This window comes from Talpa europaea, assembly GCF_964194135.1.
Source record: "Talpa europaea genome assembly, chromosome: 13".
In the NCBI taxonomy this organism is placed as follows: Eukaryota; Metazoa; Chordata; class Mammalia; order Eulipotyphla; family Talpidae; genus Talpa; species Talpa europaea.
This window is the reverse complement of record NC_140080.1, coordinates 59531385-59543687: the sequence shown is the minus strand read 5'-3', so window position 1 is coordinate 59543687 and position 12303 is coordinate 59531385. Positions and strand designations below refer to the sequence as shown.

Below are 12303 nucleotides of genomic sequence, written 5' to 3'. Positions count from 1 at the left end.
TTCATTAAAGTCTCCTATGTTTTGTGTTGATGCGGCGGATGGCAGAACCCATTTAGAATAGGCAGGTTTGCGGAGCTTGGGCTGCCCCTCTCCCTGTCCTAAAACAAAACTGGATCTCCAAATGCAAAAAAATGAAACTAGACCACTACCTCTCACAAAAATTTTTGTGCACAAAAATCAACTCAAAATGGATAAAAGAACTAGACATAAGACCTGAAACCATAAACTATATAGAAGAAAATATAGGTAAAACACTCTAAGACATACATCTCAGAAACATCTTTAAAGACTAATCACCCAAAGCAGTGCTAGTGAAGGCAAAGATAAACACCTGGGACTACATCAAACTGAAAAGCTTCTGAACAGCCAAAGAGGCATTAACCAAAACAGAGAGACACCCCACTGATTGGGAAAAAATCTTTGCACTCCATTCAACTGATAAGGGACTGATCACAAAGATATACAAAGAACTCACACAGCTCAACAAAAACAAAATAAACAATCCAGTCAAGAAATGGGTAGAAGAACTCAAAAGCCTTTCTCCAAAGAGGAAATGCAAATGGCCAACAGGCATATGAAAAATGTTCAACGACCCTTATAATCAGGGAAATGCAAATCAAAACCACACTGAGATACCACCTTACACCAGTAAGAATGACACATATCAAAAAAACAAGCAACAACAAATGTTGGCGAGGATGTGGTGAAAAAGGAACTCCCCTACATTGCTATTGGGAGTGCAAACTGGTCCAATCACTACGGAAAGCTGTCTGGAGGTTCCTCAGTCTACTAAAAATGGAGCTACCATATGATCTGGCAGTTCCACTACTAGAGATCTACCCAAAGGATACAAAAACAGAGATTCAAAAGAGCACCTGTACCCCTATGTTTATTGCAGCACTATTTACAATAGGTAAAACCTGGAAACAGCCCAAATGCCCAAAAATAGATGACTGGATCAAGAAGATGTGGTTTATTTAAACAATGGACTATTATCCAGCAATCAAAAAAATAAACTCATGCCATTCACAGCAACGTGGATGGAGCCAGAAGGAATTATGCTTAGTGAAATAAGCCAGAAGGAAAAACAAAAATATCGGATGGTTTCACTTATAACAGGAATATAGGGGAACCAAATAAGACATCAGTGTAAAAAAATCAGTATAAAACACAACAAAGAAAAACACAATCATAAACCAGAGACATCCTGCAGGGGAGGAGGAGGGAGAGGGATGAGTGGGAGGGAGGGAGGAGCACAGGGGACTGTGGTGATGGTGCATGGGTGCCTTGGGGAAGGAGATTCTATGGGAACTCAATCTGAGGGGGTGGGGGGGAATCAAATATTGTCTAAAAATGTAAAAAATGATAAATGTTAAAATAAAATAAAATAATCCATAATTATTCCATCCCCCCCCCCAAAAAAAAAGAATTTTGGTACAAAAAATCCTTAGCAATTATTTTAAAACAGTGAAAGATTGAAAATGAGTAAAAAACTGCTCCAAAAGTATAATGGTTAAGGAAACAGCGAATATATTGTGTGATAGTATTTATTCATTTGACAAAGTATAAAAATGTTTGGTCCTAACGATGTTTATTACATCTCCCCCTCCATACTCTTGTCTCTGAACTTTCTAGTCCAAACTCTGTTTCTTGCCCTACTGCAACGTGGGCTTGCCTCCATGGCCACAGTTTATTAGATTATAGACTCATATCTGACCTAGTCTTGGACAGTCAGAATTTGTCTTCTCGAATTTAAAATAAATATAAAAAGAGTCTGTCAAATGGTACTGAATTTTTAAGATTTTATAAAGAGGAAATTCCATATAAGTTAAGGTATGGGGAGAACAAATTTTGAACTGTGAAGAGGAGGCTGTTCTGCAGAGAGAGCAACGTGGACAGTGATTTGTACATGCAGCATTGTCAACCTTCCAGTTTCTAAGAGATAGAACTGTACTTTATGGCATGAGTTTCCTGATTTCCATTTCCTCTTTATTCAACCCCCAGTTACTCAAACTAGTTTGTTATTATTTTAGCTCTAGCATCCAAACAAATTTCTCACTCAGATTAATCAAACAAAATAAAACTAAACAATTATTTACAACAGGGGATATAGAGCAAGAAATGGAGAAAACTGGGAGGATGAGTAGCCATGCTTTCCTTTATTGAAAATCCACTTTTCAGTCCCCTCTAATTCACAGAGGAAAAGGAAAAGTGAGATCATCTGGTTGTGACTGATGAGACATAACAAAACTAACAAGTATATATTAAGGAGAGAAGAATAAAGCAATCAGGATTAAAGACAGAATATCACACAATATGCTAGTCACAGGATGCTGACAATCAACTCAGAGTATTTAGAAATGGGCAGTTCCATTTGTTTTTATTCATTTAACAATTATCAATTGAGCACCTACCAGGTGCCAGGCATTGGAATAGCCATGGTGAACCCACCTACCCATCCATCCATCCATCAATCCATAAATCGATCCAACCAACCATTCATCCATCTATGCATCCATCCATCCATCCATCCATCCATCCATCCATCCATCCATCCATCCATCCATCCATCCAACAAATGCTTATTGTACTCTATTATGTGCTACTTACTGGTTCAAGTATGAGGTTTTTGTACTGAAGAAAGCAGAAAAACCCCACTGCCTCCCTGGTATTTACATTCTGGTTTGATCCTCATGACTTGATGGAAAACTGCCTTTACTTGTAAGGCAGATACAAAACACAGTAAAAATCTACAAGAGCGGGGAGGGGAGGAATTGGAGTCAAAATAAGGGGGTCGCAATTGTATGGGGAATATAAAAATAAAATTTATAATAAAAAATGTACAAGAGCCTTTCAGTCAAAATAATTAAAGACAGTGCCCTCAAACAAGCTTATTTGATATATCCCATTAACAAATTACTGGGACTGGGTTTATATTTTATCTTTTCCTCTACCTATTGTCTGATGTGGGGGAGAAAAAAGGAGTGAGGAAGTAGAAAAGCAGTAGATCTGGATAATCTTCAAAGAAGAGAAACTTCACAGTAATGATGAAAATTAACAATATTAGAGAGTTAGAATCCTGCAGTTCATTTTTAAAACTTTGTATGGTTTCAGTGTTAGCTCTGGTGTGGTACAGATTTTATCTGCTCAAAGTTCTTGCTGTCATGATCATAAAAATAACACCTCTTACAGCCAAATTACCTTTCTAGTTTTTCTGGCAATCAAGTCTTCCAATTGCATGGTAGATTTGGGACACATGCACTGCCAACTGGATCAATATATATTTTAATCAATTTCCCCACAGTCTTTGGAATCTGCATAATTTATATAAAAATTTAGACAAATTGATATTGACATCCACAGGGATTCTGGAATATTTGAAGCTTATAATTTTCCCTACTATGTCTTAATGCATACTAAAAAAAATCCATCATAAGTAAGAAATGTTGGCTGAATATTAACTTTTGGATAATAGAGTACTGAGTATATAAAAATCTTAACAATATACTTGTCCAAGAAAAATAACTTCTATCATTTTGTTGCATTACACTGTTACTTGGAGAAGTAATTAGTAAAAATTTATGTTCACTCACAAGCCTCGAGAAAATAAGCAATGCTCCAAGCTTATATGGGTATTTAATAATATGATAAAAATGCAGAATAACTATCATTTAAAAGCAACTATTATGTGCCAGGCACTGTGCTGGGTGGGTGCCTATAAATATCATTTCATTTGCAAGGTTAGCATTATTGGTAATTTTATATAGATGATATATCTGACATTTCAAGAAGATAAGTAGTTTGCCCAAGTACTAAGCGAGATATACCGAATTTAGTTATTTTTAAGAGATTTGTTTTTATTTATTTATGCATACAAGAACTGAGGTGCAAGCCAGAGGTGTGTGTGGAGTGGTGGTGAAAAGACTCACCAAAGACAGAGTGGGGAGCAGAACAGGCAGATCTACTGAAATACACTGCTGAGGGGAGCAGCAGGCCAGACAGGAGAGGTCTGCTGTGCCATGTGGGGGATAGCCATGTGGGGGATCGAACTCATGCTGCAGTGGCTGGCGACAGCTTGATAGCGCTGAGACTTTAAGCCCTGTGCCACCAGGGAGGCCTAAGAAATATGGAATTTAAACTTAGTTCTGATTCCAGAGTCTCTGACCTTTGGTCTCATATTCCAGGTTACATGGGATTATGAAATGTTTTGTTCTCAGGGTGTTATTTCCTTTTCGCATTGTATTTCTTGGAGGACTCCTTTACACATAAAGAATCACTTAACAAAAATGAATTATGGGGAAATATTTCTGTCTGTAGTTAGAGCCATTTATAAACTGTTTCTTTGCTAAAACTATGATGCTTTTCAAATATTAAAAAGTTTTCCAAAGTTGTTCTATGACAGGGTCAACTAGGTCATTAGCTCCGTGAGAGAAAGGGCGATAATTCATCATTTTTGTGTCCTCACATCATAGCATGATTTCTGTTACCCAGTGTATTTTACACAAACACTGTGGAATGAATAAAGGAACAAATACTTGATACTTCTTTGCTAATGTTCAATGTGTAAAATTTGCCATTAGGTTTCTGTAATAAACTATCTCCTCAATTTCACTCAAAAAGTAAAATGAACATTTTTATAAAACATATGAAAAATGAAAATTGCTACTTTTCCTATGAATTAAGAGAAGGCTTTGAACTGTAATTTAAGGAAATTTTGGAATATAAACATGCGTTAACTTCCTCAGTCAAGGCACTGATTTGTGTATTTCTAGACACCAATGACTGTGTAAAACTAGGATGAATACATCCAAATAAATAAAAATACATCTCATATTCAATCTAATTGTATTATTTGCCCTTTTCTCTCTTATTTTCTTTTTACTGATATTTTTGCTAAAAACATCTATTTGTCCAGCAACAGTAATAGATATTCTGAGAAACAAGAACAACTCAACTCTAGAAAAAAACAGGAGCAAAAAGCAACAAATCTCATGTGTCTTCATATTTGTTGTTTTAATATTAAAATACCTTTAAAAACAAATCCATTCTGCATTATTTCCCATGATAAAAGGAAGATATGTTGTGGGGTAAAAGTTCAGATTCAAAGTAAGACTAGAAAGTAAAACAATTCTGAGATGAAGCTGTACATTATACATCATCTATAAGACATGCATACATATGTCACTATGTGTCATTTGCAACTAAGAGAGGCTAAAAAAAGTATGATAAATGCAATTTCAGAAAGTTGTGGGAGTTGGAAGAAGAAATAAATATATATATTCCTAATTGTCTTGTGTGAACTAATGTAATCAAGTGCACTTAGAATTGGTGGCATTGCAAAATCATAAATAACTTACAAAGTGGAATAATGAGAATTGAATAATTGAGAGTTGACTTGACATCAGACCAATAATGACTCTACTTTGGTTTTTAAAATATTTCTTTTTGATAACTCTCAATGTTATCAAATGTTAAAAATGACAATTAATTTTTAAGAAGTTGCTAATAGAAAAATATCTCATACTTGAACTAAACCATAATATGATTTTTTCAAAATTCTGCCACAATTTAAAATAAACTTGTATTTTAACACTACCTTGGAAGGAATTTTATGGGCATGAAATACTCACCTAAAAGTGCATTTTTTCCATGATCATCTGGTAGAAATCGCTTGTCTACAGCACACACAAGGATGTGTTCAGGGAGATTGGGAGACTTAGCCCCAACCAGAAGGAATCCTGCTGGGATGTCGATTTGTTCCATACACAGAGATACCAAACGCAAATCCTTTCCAGCTTGACAAAAACCTAAAACCCAGTTAGAAGGACACAGTGAAATATAGAGAAAGGTCATATATTTTTTTAAATAATAAATTTTATTTTTATATTCCCCATACAATTGCAGCCTCCCCATTCTGACCCCAATCCCTCCCCTCCCATCCCCCCGCCCCCCAAAAAGTGTATCTGGTTCATAGTTTTTTGTTGATTTTGATTTTCACTTTCTTATAGTTATTCATTTTCCTGGTCCCTTATTTTATCACCTATTTGGAGAGCATATTTACTTGTTGGAATTACTAAATTTAAGATTCCTTTGTCATAAATTAACTGGCCTATATAAAAAAGTTCAGAAACAAATGTTGGCAAAGGTGTGAAGAACACGAACCCTCATTTACTGCTAGTGGGTATGTGGACTGGTCCAGCCCCTCTGGAAGACAGTATGGAAGTTACTCAAAATATTAAAAATAGATCTACTATACGATCCAGCAATTCCACTATTTGGTATTTATCCAAAGAACACAAAAACATTAATTTGAATGGATATATGTGCTATTTGCAGCACTATTTATAATAGCCAAATTATAAAATCAACCAAAGTGTCCAACTACAAATACATATATATATACACATATATATGCAACAGACTACTCATTTTATAAAAAAAAAGATGAAATCTTGCCATTTGTGACACATGAATGGATTATGCTAAGTAAAATAAGAAAAAAGGAAAAAGGCAAATTACTGGATGATTTCACTCATACTTGAACTATAAAGAAACAAAAAAAAGAACAGACAAAACCAAAACAAAACAAACCTAGAAATATGATTACAGAATTGAGGCTACCTGGGGGAGAGAGGAGGGTACGAGTGGGGTACAAAGGAGGGAGGTCAGGTCTAATGGATTCTGGGGCAGGATTATGGGTACCTTGGTGGTGGGTGTGGTCTGGTAATATACATATGAAATGTGTGAACCTATACCCCTATGTCATATACAGTGTTATAAACCAATACTACATCAATGATAAGTGATAAAAATATAAATTGCATACATTCCAATCAGAAGACAAATCTAATCATATATGTGCCCCTCTGAGCAGTTTTGAAAACACCCTAAAAGCAGGTAATTCCAAAGGATTTATATTTTATATTTAACTTTGTATTTTCTGGTCCACAAACAAGGAAATGATAAAACAAAGCAAACTTTGGAAAATACCGCAACTTTTTAGGTGCAGACTATAGTATTTTTGCTTTCAATTAAAATTCACTTCTCTAAATGGAATGACATAGGAAAAGACAGGAGCTCAGTTTGGTGACTCATAAATGATGGGACTAGAATAGAACTCAAAGCTAGTATTTTCGCTAGATATGACAAGACAAGATATCTAAAATCTTATGTAAATACTGTGTATATATGATTTATTACACTAAGTCATCAGGTCATCCTTTACATCAGGTCATCCTTTATTAAAAACGATTTGCAAAAGATGCTCTTCTATGCCTGAAGAAAAGATTGAACAAAATATATCTTCTCTTAAGAGCTCACATTATAGCCATTTGTAAGAATGTATAGGGAGCTGATCATCACAAAACAGTATTACAGAGAGCAGCTATTTTCTACTGGAAAACACCAATCTTCACGTCTTTTGAAAAATGATACAACCTGTATTCTGATCATGTGATTCTCCTGGAGAGCTGTGATAGTCCTTGCTCTGTGACAGAAGTCTGTCAGTAGTGATGAGGGTTGGGGAGGTGGTTGAAGAATGTTCTGAAGCCCAGTTTTATCTTCCTTTCCTATGGTTTGGTCATGAAAACTTGTGTTTTGGAATTTTTCTAATAACTTCATATTACCTAAACTACTCTATGTTGGGGTTAGTCATTTATATTGTGCACCAATATGTTTCTAGGACAACAACAGCAACAAAAATTCAAGAAAAGGCTTCCCTGGTGGCACAGGGGTTAAAGTTGCAGCACTATGAAGCTAAAATCATGGGGATACAGCCACTGCTGCACATGAATTAGATCCCCTGCCAGGGAGCTACGCACATGGCACAGCAGGCCCCTCGTGTCTTGCCACTGCTCCCTTCAGCAGTGTATTTCAGTAGATCTGCCTGTTCTGCTCCCCACTCTGTCTCTGGTGAATCCTCTCACCCTCCACATCTCTGGCCTACACCCAGTTCTTTTTTTTTTTTTTTAAAGATTTATTATTTATTTATTTATTTATTTATTTATTTATACAAGCACTGGGGTACAGTCAGAAGCGCGGGAGGATGAGAGAATTCACCAGAGCCAGAGTGGGGAGCAGAACAGGCAGAGTGATGAAATACACTGCTGAGGGGAGCAGCGGGCATGGCAGGAGAGGTCTGCGCGCCATGTGGGACCCTCGCCGGCAGCCGGGGATCGAACTGGCGCTGCAGAGGCTGCAGGCAGCCTTGCAGCCCAGTGCTCAACGGCTGCGCCACCAGGGGAGGCCCTACACCCAGTTCTTATATGCATAAATAAATACAAATAAATCTCTAAATTAAAAAAATGCAAGGATAAGGTACAAATTTAGCGATTATATTCTAATTTGGATTTTCATGTGAGGGAAAAACACAATCTCTTTCAGCAGAATGTTATTTGCTGAGAAATTCCACAAACAGTAGCCAGAAACTTTTTCATCAGAGAGAAAAAAATGCAAAGATTATAAAAATTAACTTCTAAAATATAGAAATTCTAAAATTTGGATCTTAATAGTAGATTTTGACTTTTTTTTTAAAGATTTATTTATACAAGAACCAGGGTACAGGCCAGATGTGCAGGAGGGTGAGAGGATTCACCAGAGACAGAGCAGGGAACAGAACAGGCAGACTGACGAAGTACACTGCTGAAGGGAGCAGTGGGCAAGACAGGAGAGGTCTGCTGCGCCATGTGGGTTTCTCCCCAGCTGGCCGGGATAGAACTCGCGCTGCAGAGGCTGCAGACAGCTGCAGAGGCTGTGGACAGCTTCACAGTACGGTGCTCAACCACCTGCACTACCAGGGAGGCCCCAAATTTGACTTGTTTTTGAGCCTGGAAAACATTTAAATATACTTGGCTTCCCTTTTAACCCCACCAAAAGTATAACATTTAAAAAAAAATATGTCAAATAAACCTGCTTTTACTTACACAATAACTTAAAAGTAAATTAAACATCAATCATTAAATAATAAAATGTAGACTTTTTTCTCACATGTATGAATAATATCAGAATATATTAATATATTAGTCTAAAACAAATGCTTTCTGCTTTAAGTCAGTTCTTCATTACATGCCATGTAATCACACAATTAGTTTTTAAAACCCCAGAAGGGTTTAGATGATGATATATTACTCTAGGAGAGATTTGTGAGTCAAAGATTGAGTAACACTAATCAACACCAATTTCTTTGGTATGTGCATGAGGATACTAGGGACCATAAAGGTTGAGAAAATGGCCCACAGTCAAATATAACAGCAAACAGAAAAGCTGGAATTGGAAACCAGATCTCTTGACTCCAAGTTAGAGGCTCCTTTTATCATCATTAACATCTCTCTCACTCATATAATGCTCCATTTACCTTCCCTTAATCTGATGTAAGACACTCTCCCATAGCTTCTTCCTTGCTTATTTTCCTAAGTGCTGTCACCCAAATTTCTAGGCTGATATCTGGTGGGCACTTGATAAATCAGCACCCCCCCCCCCAGATTATGTCAGCATCCAATTATCTCATGCTTGCTGGTGAGTCCTTAAAATTCATGGCTTTGCAAGTCACAAAAGTGACTGTGATCAGAGAGTGACATTTCTTTTTCTTTTTCTTTTTTTTTTTTTTAAATATTTCTTTATTTATTTGTATAAGCACTGGGTACAGTCAGAAACGCAGGAGGGTGAGAGAATTCACCAGAGCCAGAGTGGGGAACAGAATAGGCAGAGTGATGAAATACACTGCTGAGGAGAGCAGTGGGCGCAGCAGGAGAGGTCTGTCGCACCATGTGGGACCCTCGCTGGCGGCGGGGGATTGAACCGGTGCTGCAGAGGCTGCGGGCAGCTTTGCAGCCCAGCGCTCAACCGCTGCGTCACCAGGGGAGGCCCAGAGAGTGACATTTCTGATGAGATTTCTCAAAACATTACAGGGGAAATTAAGGGAAAAAAGGAAATAAAGGGGAAAAATTATAAATTTGGTTCTGGACTAAACAGGGTATAGTCAAGAAGACACATTGTGGAGAATATCTAAAAAGCTTTTTTGTGGAAGAAACATGATTTTAGAGGGATTTCTATGATATAATGAGAACTATAGAGCACACTCAAATTAAGCACAAATTGTTTTTAGTTACCAGAAGGACACATTTATCAGAAGGACACATCGAGATCAAAAGTAACAATATTCAACAACGATTAGATTCTATGGGAAGCATGTTTTCTAGTCTCATCTCAAAATTTTTTAGTTCAAGAGGGGCCTGTGATAATGAAAAAGGAAAATAACCTATTTTATACTTTAAAAAAACCTCACAATGATGGGATTATGTTTAACACAGGATGTGCTCCCCATTGCCAAAACTGGAATAATTTGAGTAATAAAAATAAAGTAACTCTGGATTATAACCCAAAACATAAAATAATATCCATGTGTGCATAATGATATAATAAATGACTGAATAAATTAATAAATGGGGGAGAAGAAACAAGTTTCCATGAAGCAGAATTCCATTTTTTTTTTTTTTTTTTTGGTGGGACGAACCGGCGCTGCAGAGGCTGCGGGCAGCCTCGCAGCCCAGCGCTCAACCGCTGTGCCACCAGGGGAGGCCCAGAATTCCAAATATTTTAAGTAGAGATTCCATCTTCTAGGAGGTAGGGCAGCGCGCTGCATTCTTTGAGAATGGGCTGAGCATCCCTTTCCAGGTGATCTAAGTCAAAATCAAGTTGAACAAATTAACCCTTCATACAATATGATAAAAATGGCACTTTACCTCTGTGATCTTCCACCCCCTAACGCAAAGACACAGTCTAATAAGGAGAAAAACATCAGACAAATCCCAGTAGAAGGTGTCCTACAAAATACCTGACCAATTCAATTATTCCTCAAACCATCATCAAAAGCAAGAACAGTCTAAGAAACTGTCACAGCCCAGGGGAGCCTAAGGAGACATGACAAGTAAATCTAATTGGTATCTTAGATGGGGTTTTTGGAACAGAAAAAGGACAGTTAAGTAAAAACTAGGGAACTCAAACCACAAGCTTTAATTATTATTAAAATTAATAATAATGCAAGAGATTAACAATAGGGGAAATGGTAGGGATAAAAAAGGAACTATAACCATTTTCCTGTAAATCTAAAACTGATCTTTTTTTTAAAAAAAAAGTCTTTTTTAAAAGTTGATTTTTTTATCATCTTGCCTTCCAACTTACTAACAAAGGCAATTTAATTAAAAGAAAAGTGAATAGGAGAAAAAAAAGAAGGCAAGGCTGAGTCCAGAAAAAGGGTAAGGAAGGAGTGAATTCAAGGCCAAAAATGGTTGTAAAATCAAGGAACAGTTTCTAAGTTCAGTTATTCAGAGAGGATGCTTACCTGCCAAGGGTCTAGCCTTTTGCTGTATTTATTAACTGACTGCTTCCTTCAAACTCTCATTCTTGGGATTCAGATCAGCTAATTAAATATAAATTATACCATCAGGCATCCCCAGTTAGGAAAAAAAAAATACGCAAAGAGCAATATTTAATTTAGTTTTTTTTGTGAAAAAGATCAAAAGTAAGTTGGGTGTGTTAGTAAAGGGTGGACAATTGAAGAGTATGAAATGTGATTATATTTCAAAAATTATAGGATTCAAATATTCCAAGTAGCAGGTAGTTGTTTTACCAATTAGAAATATGTCAGCTTATGAATCTCATAGTGTTCAAATATTAAATCTTAAGTAAAACCTCAAACAAAAATGAAATATTAACTCCCCTGTCGGAGTAATTTTGAATTACATCTAAACTAATCCTTGAAAAAAAGATAGGATCTTTCTTTAGAGGTAAGTTACTAGAAGACCTGGGAAAGAGCACCCTCAGGAAGGACCTAAGCCTGTTTACTGTATGCAAAGAAAGAAAGATAAGTTCTGGGCATACAAATAACAATTTATTTGACAAAGTTGCTCCTTAAATAGTTTTTATTTTCTGAGAATGTCGCCCCCAAAACACAATTCCTGCTGCAAATTATTTTAATTTTAAAAATGAATAGTAGTATAGGGCCCTTTTTTATAAACTCCATCTGCATTTCCTTAAGAAAATAGTCAAGGTTTTCACTTCAGAAGAACAGATTTGCATTCTTCAATTATCTCCCAACTTGAAGGTTACTGAGTAATCTAAATGGGGGAGGGAACTGTTTACTGAAACAGCTGTAAACACAAATGAAAGTAATCAAAGCAGTATTTGGAAGTCTAAAATTTGGTGCCCTTCACCTCTTTAGACAATCACTGCCTCCCAGCAGGGTAGGAACCTACACTATTCCAATAATTTACATAAGAAATTAGCAACCAAAATTTACATCTGAAT

At 36.5% G+C, this 12303-nt stretch overlaps 1 protein-coding gene across 3 annotated transcripts in view; it reads right to left on the bottom strand.

The window, feature by feature from the left end:
* The window catches only part of GREB1L (GREB1 like retinoic acid receptor coactivator), a gene marked incomplete at both ends in the record, with an annotated part of 92478 nt that overhangs the window by 77687 nt on the left and 2488 nt on the right, over positions 1-12303 (bottom strand). For all 3 annotated transcript variants that reach the window (XM_084252787.1, XM_084252788.1, XM_084252789.1), the window contains one exon: positions 5631-5807. In XM_084252787.1, the coding sequence (XP_084108913.1) occupies positions 5631-5807 (177 nt within the window). The remainder of the gene's footprint in view (positions 1-5630; positions 5808-12303) is intronic.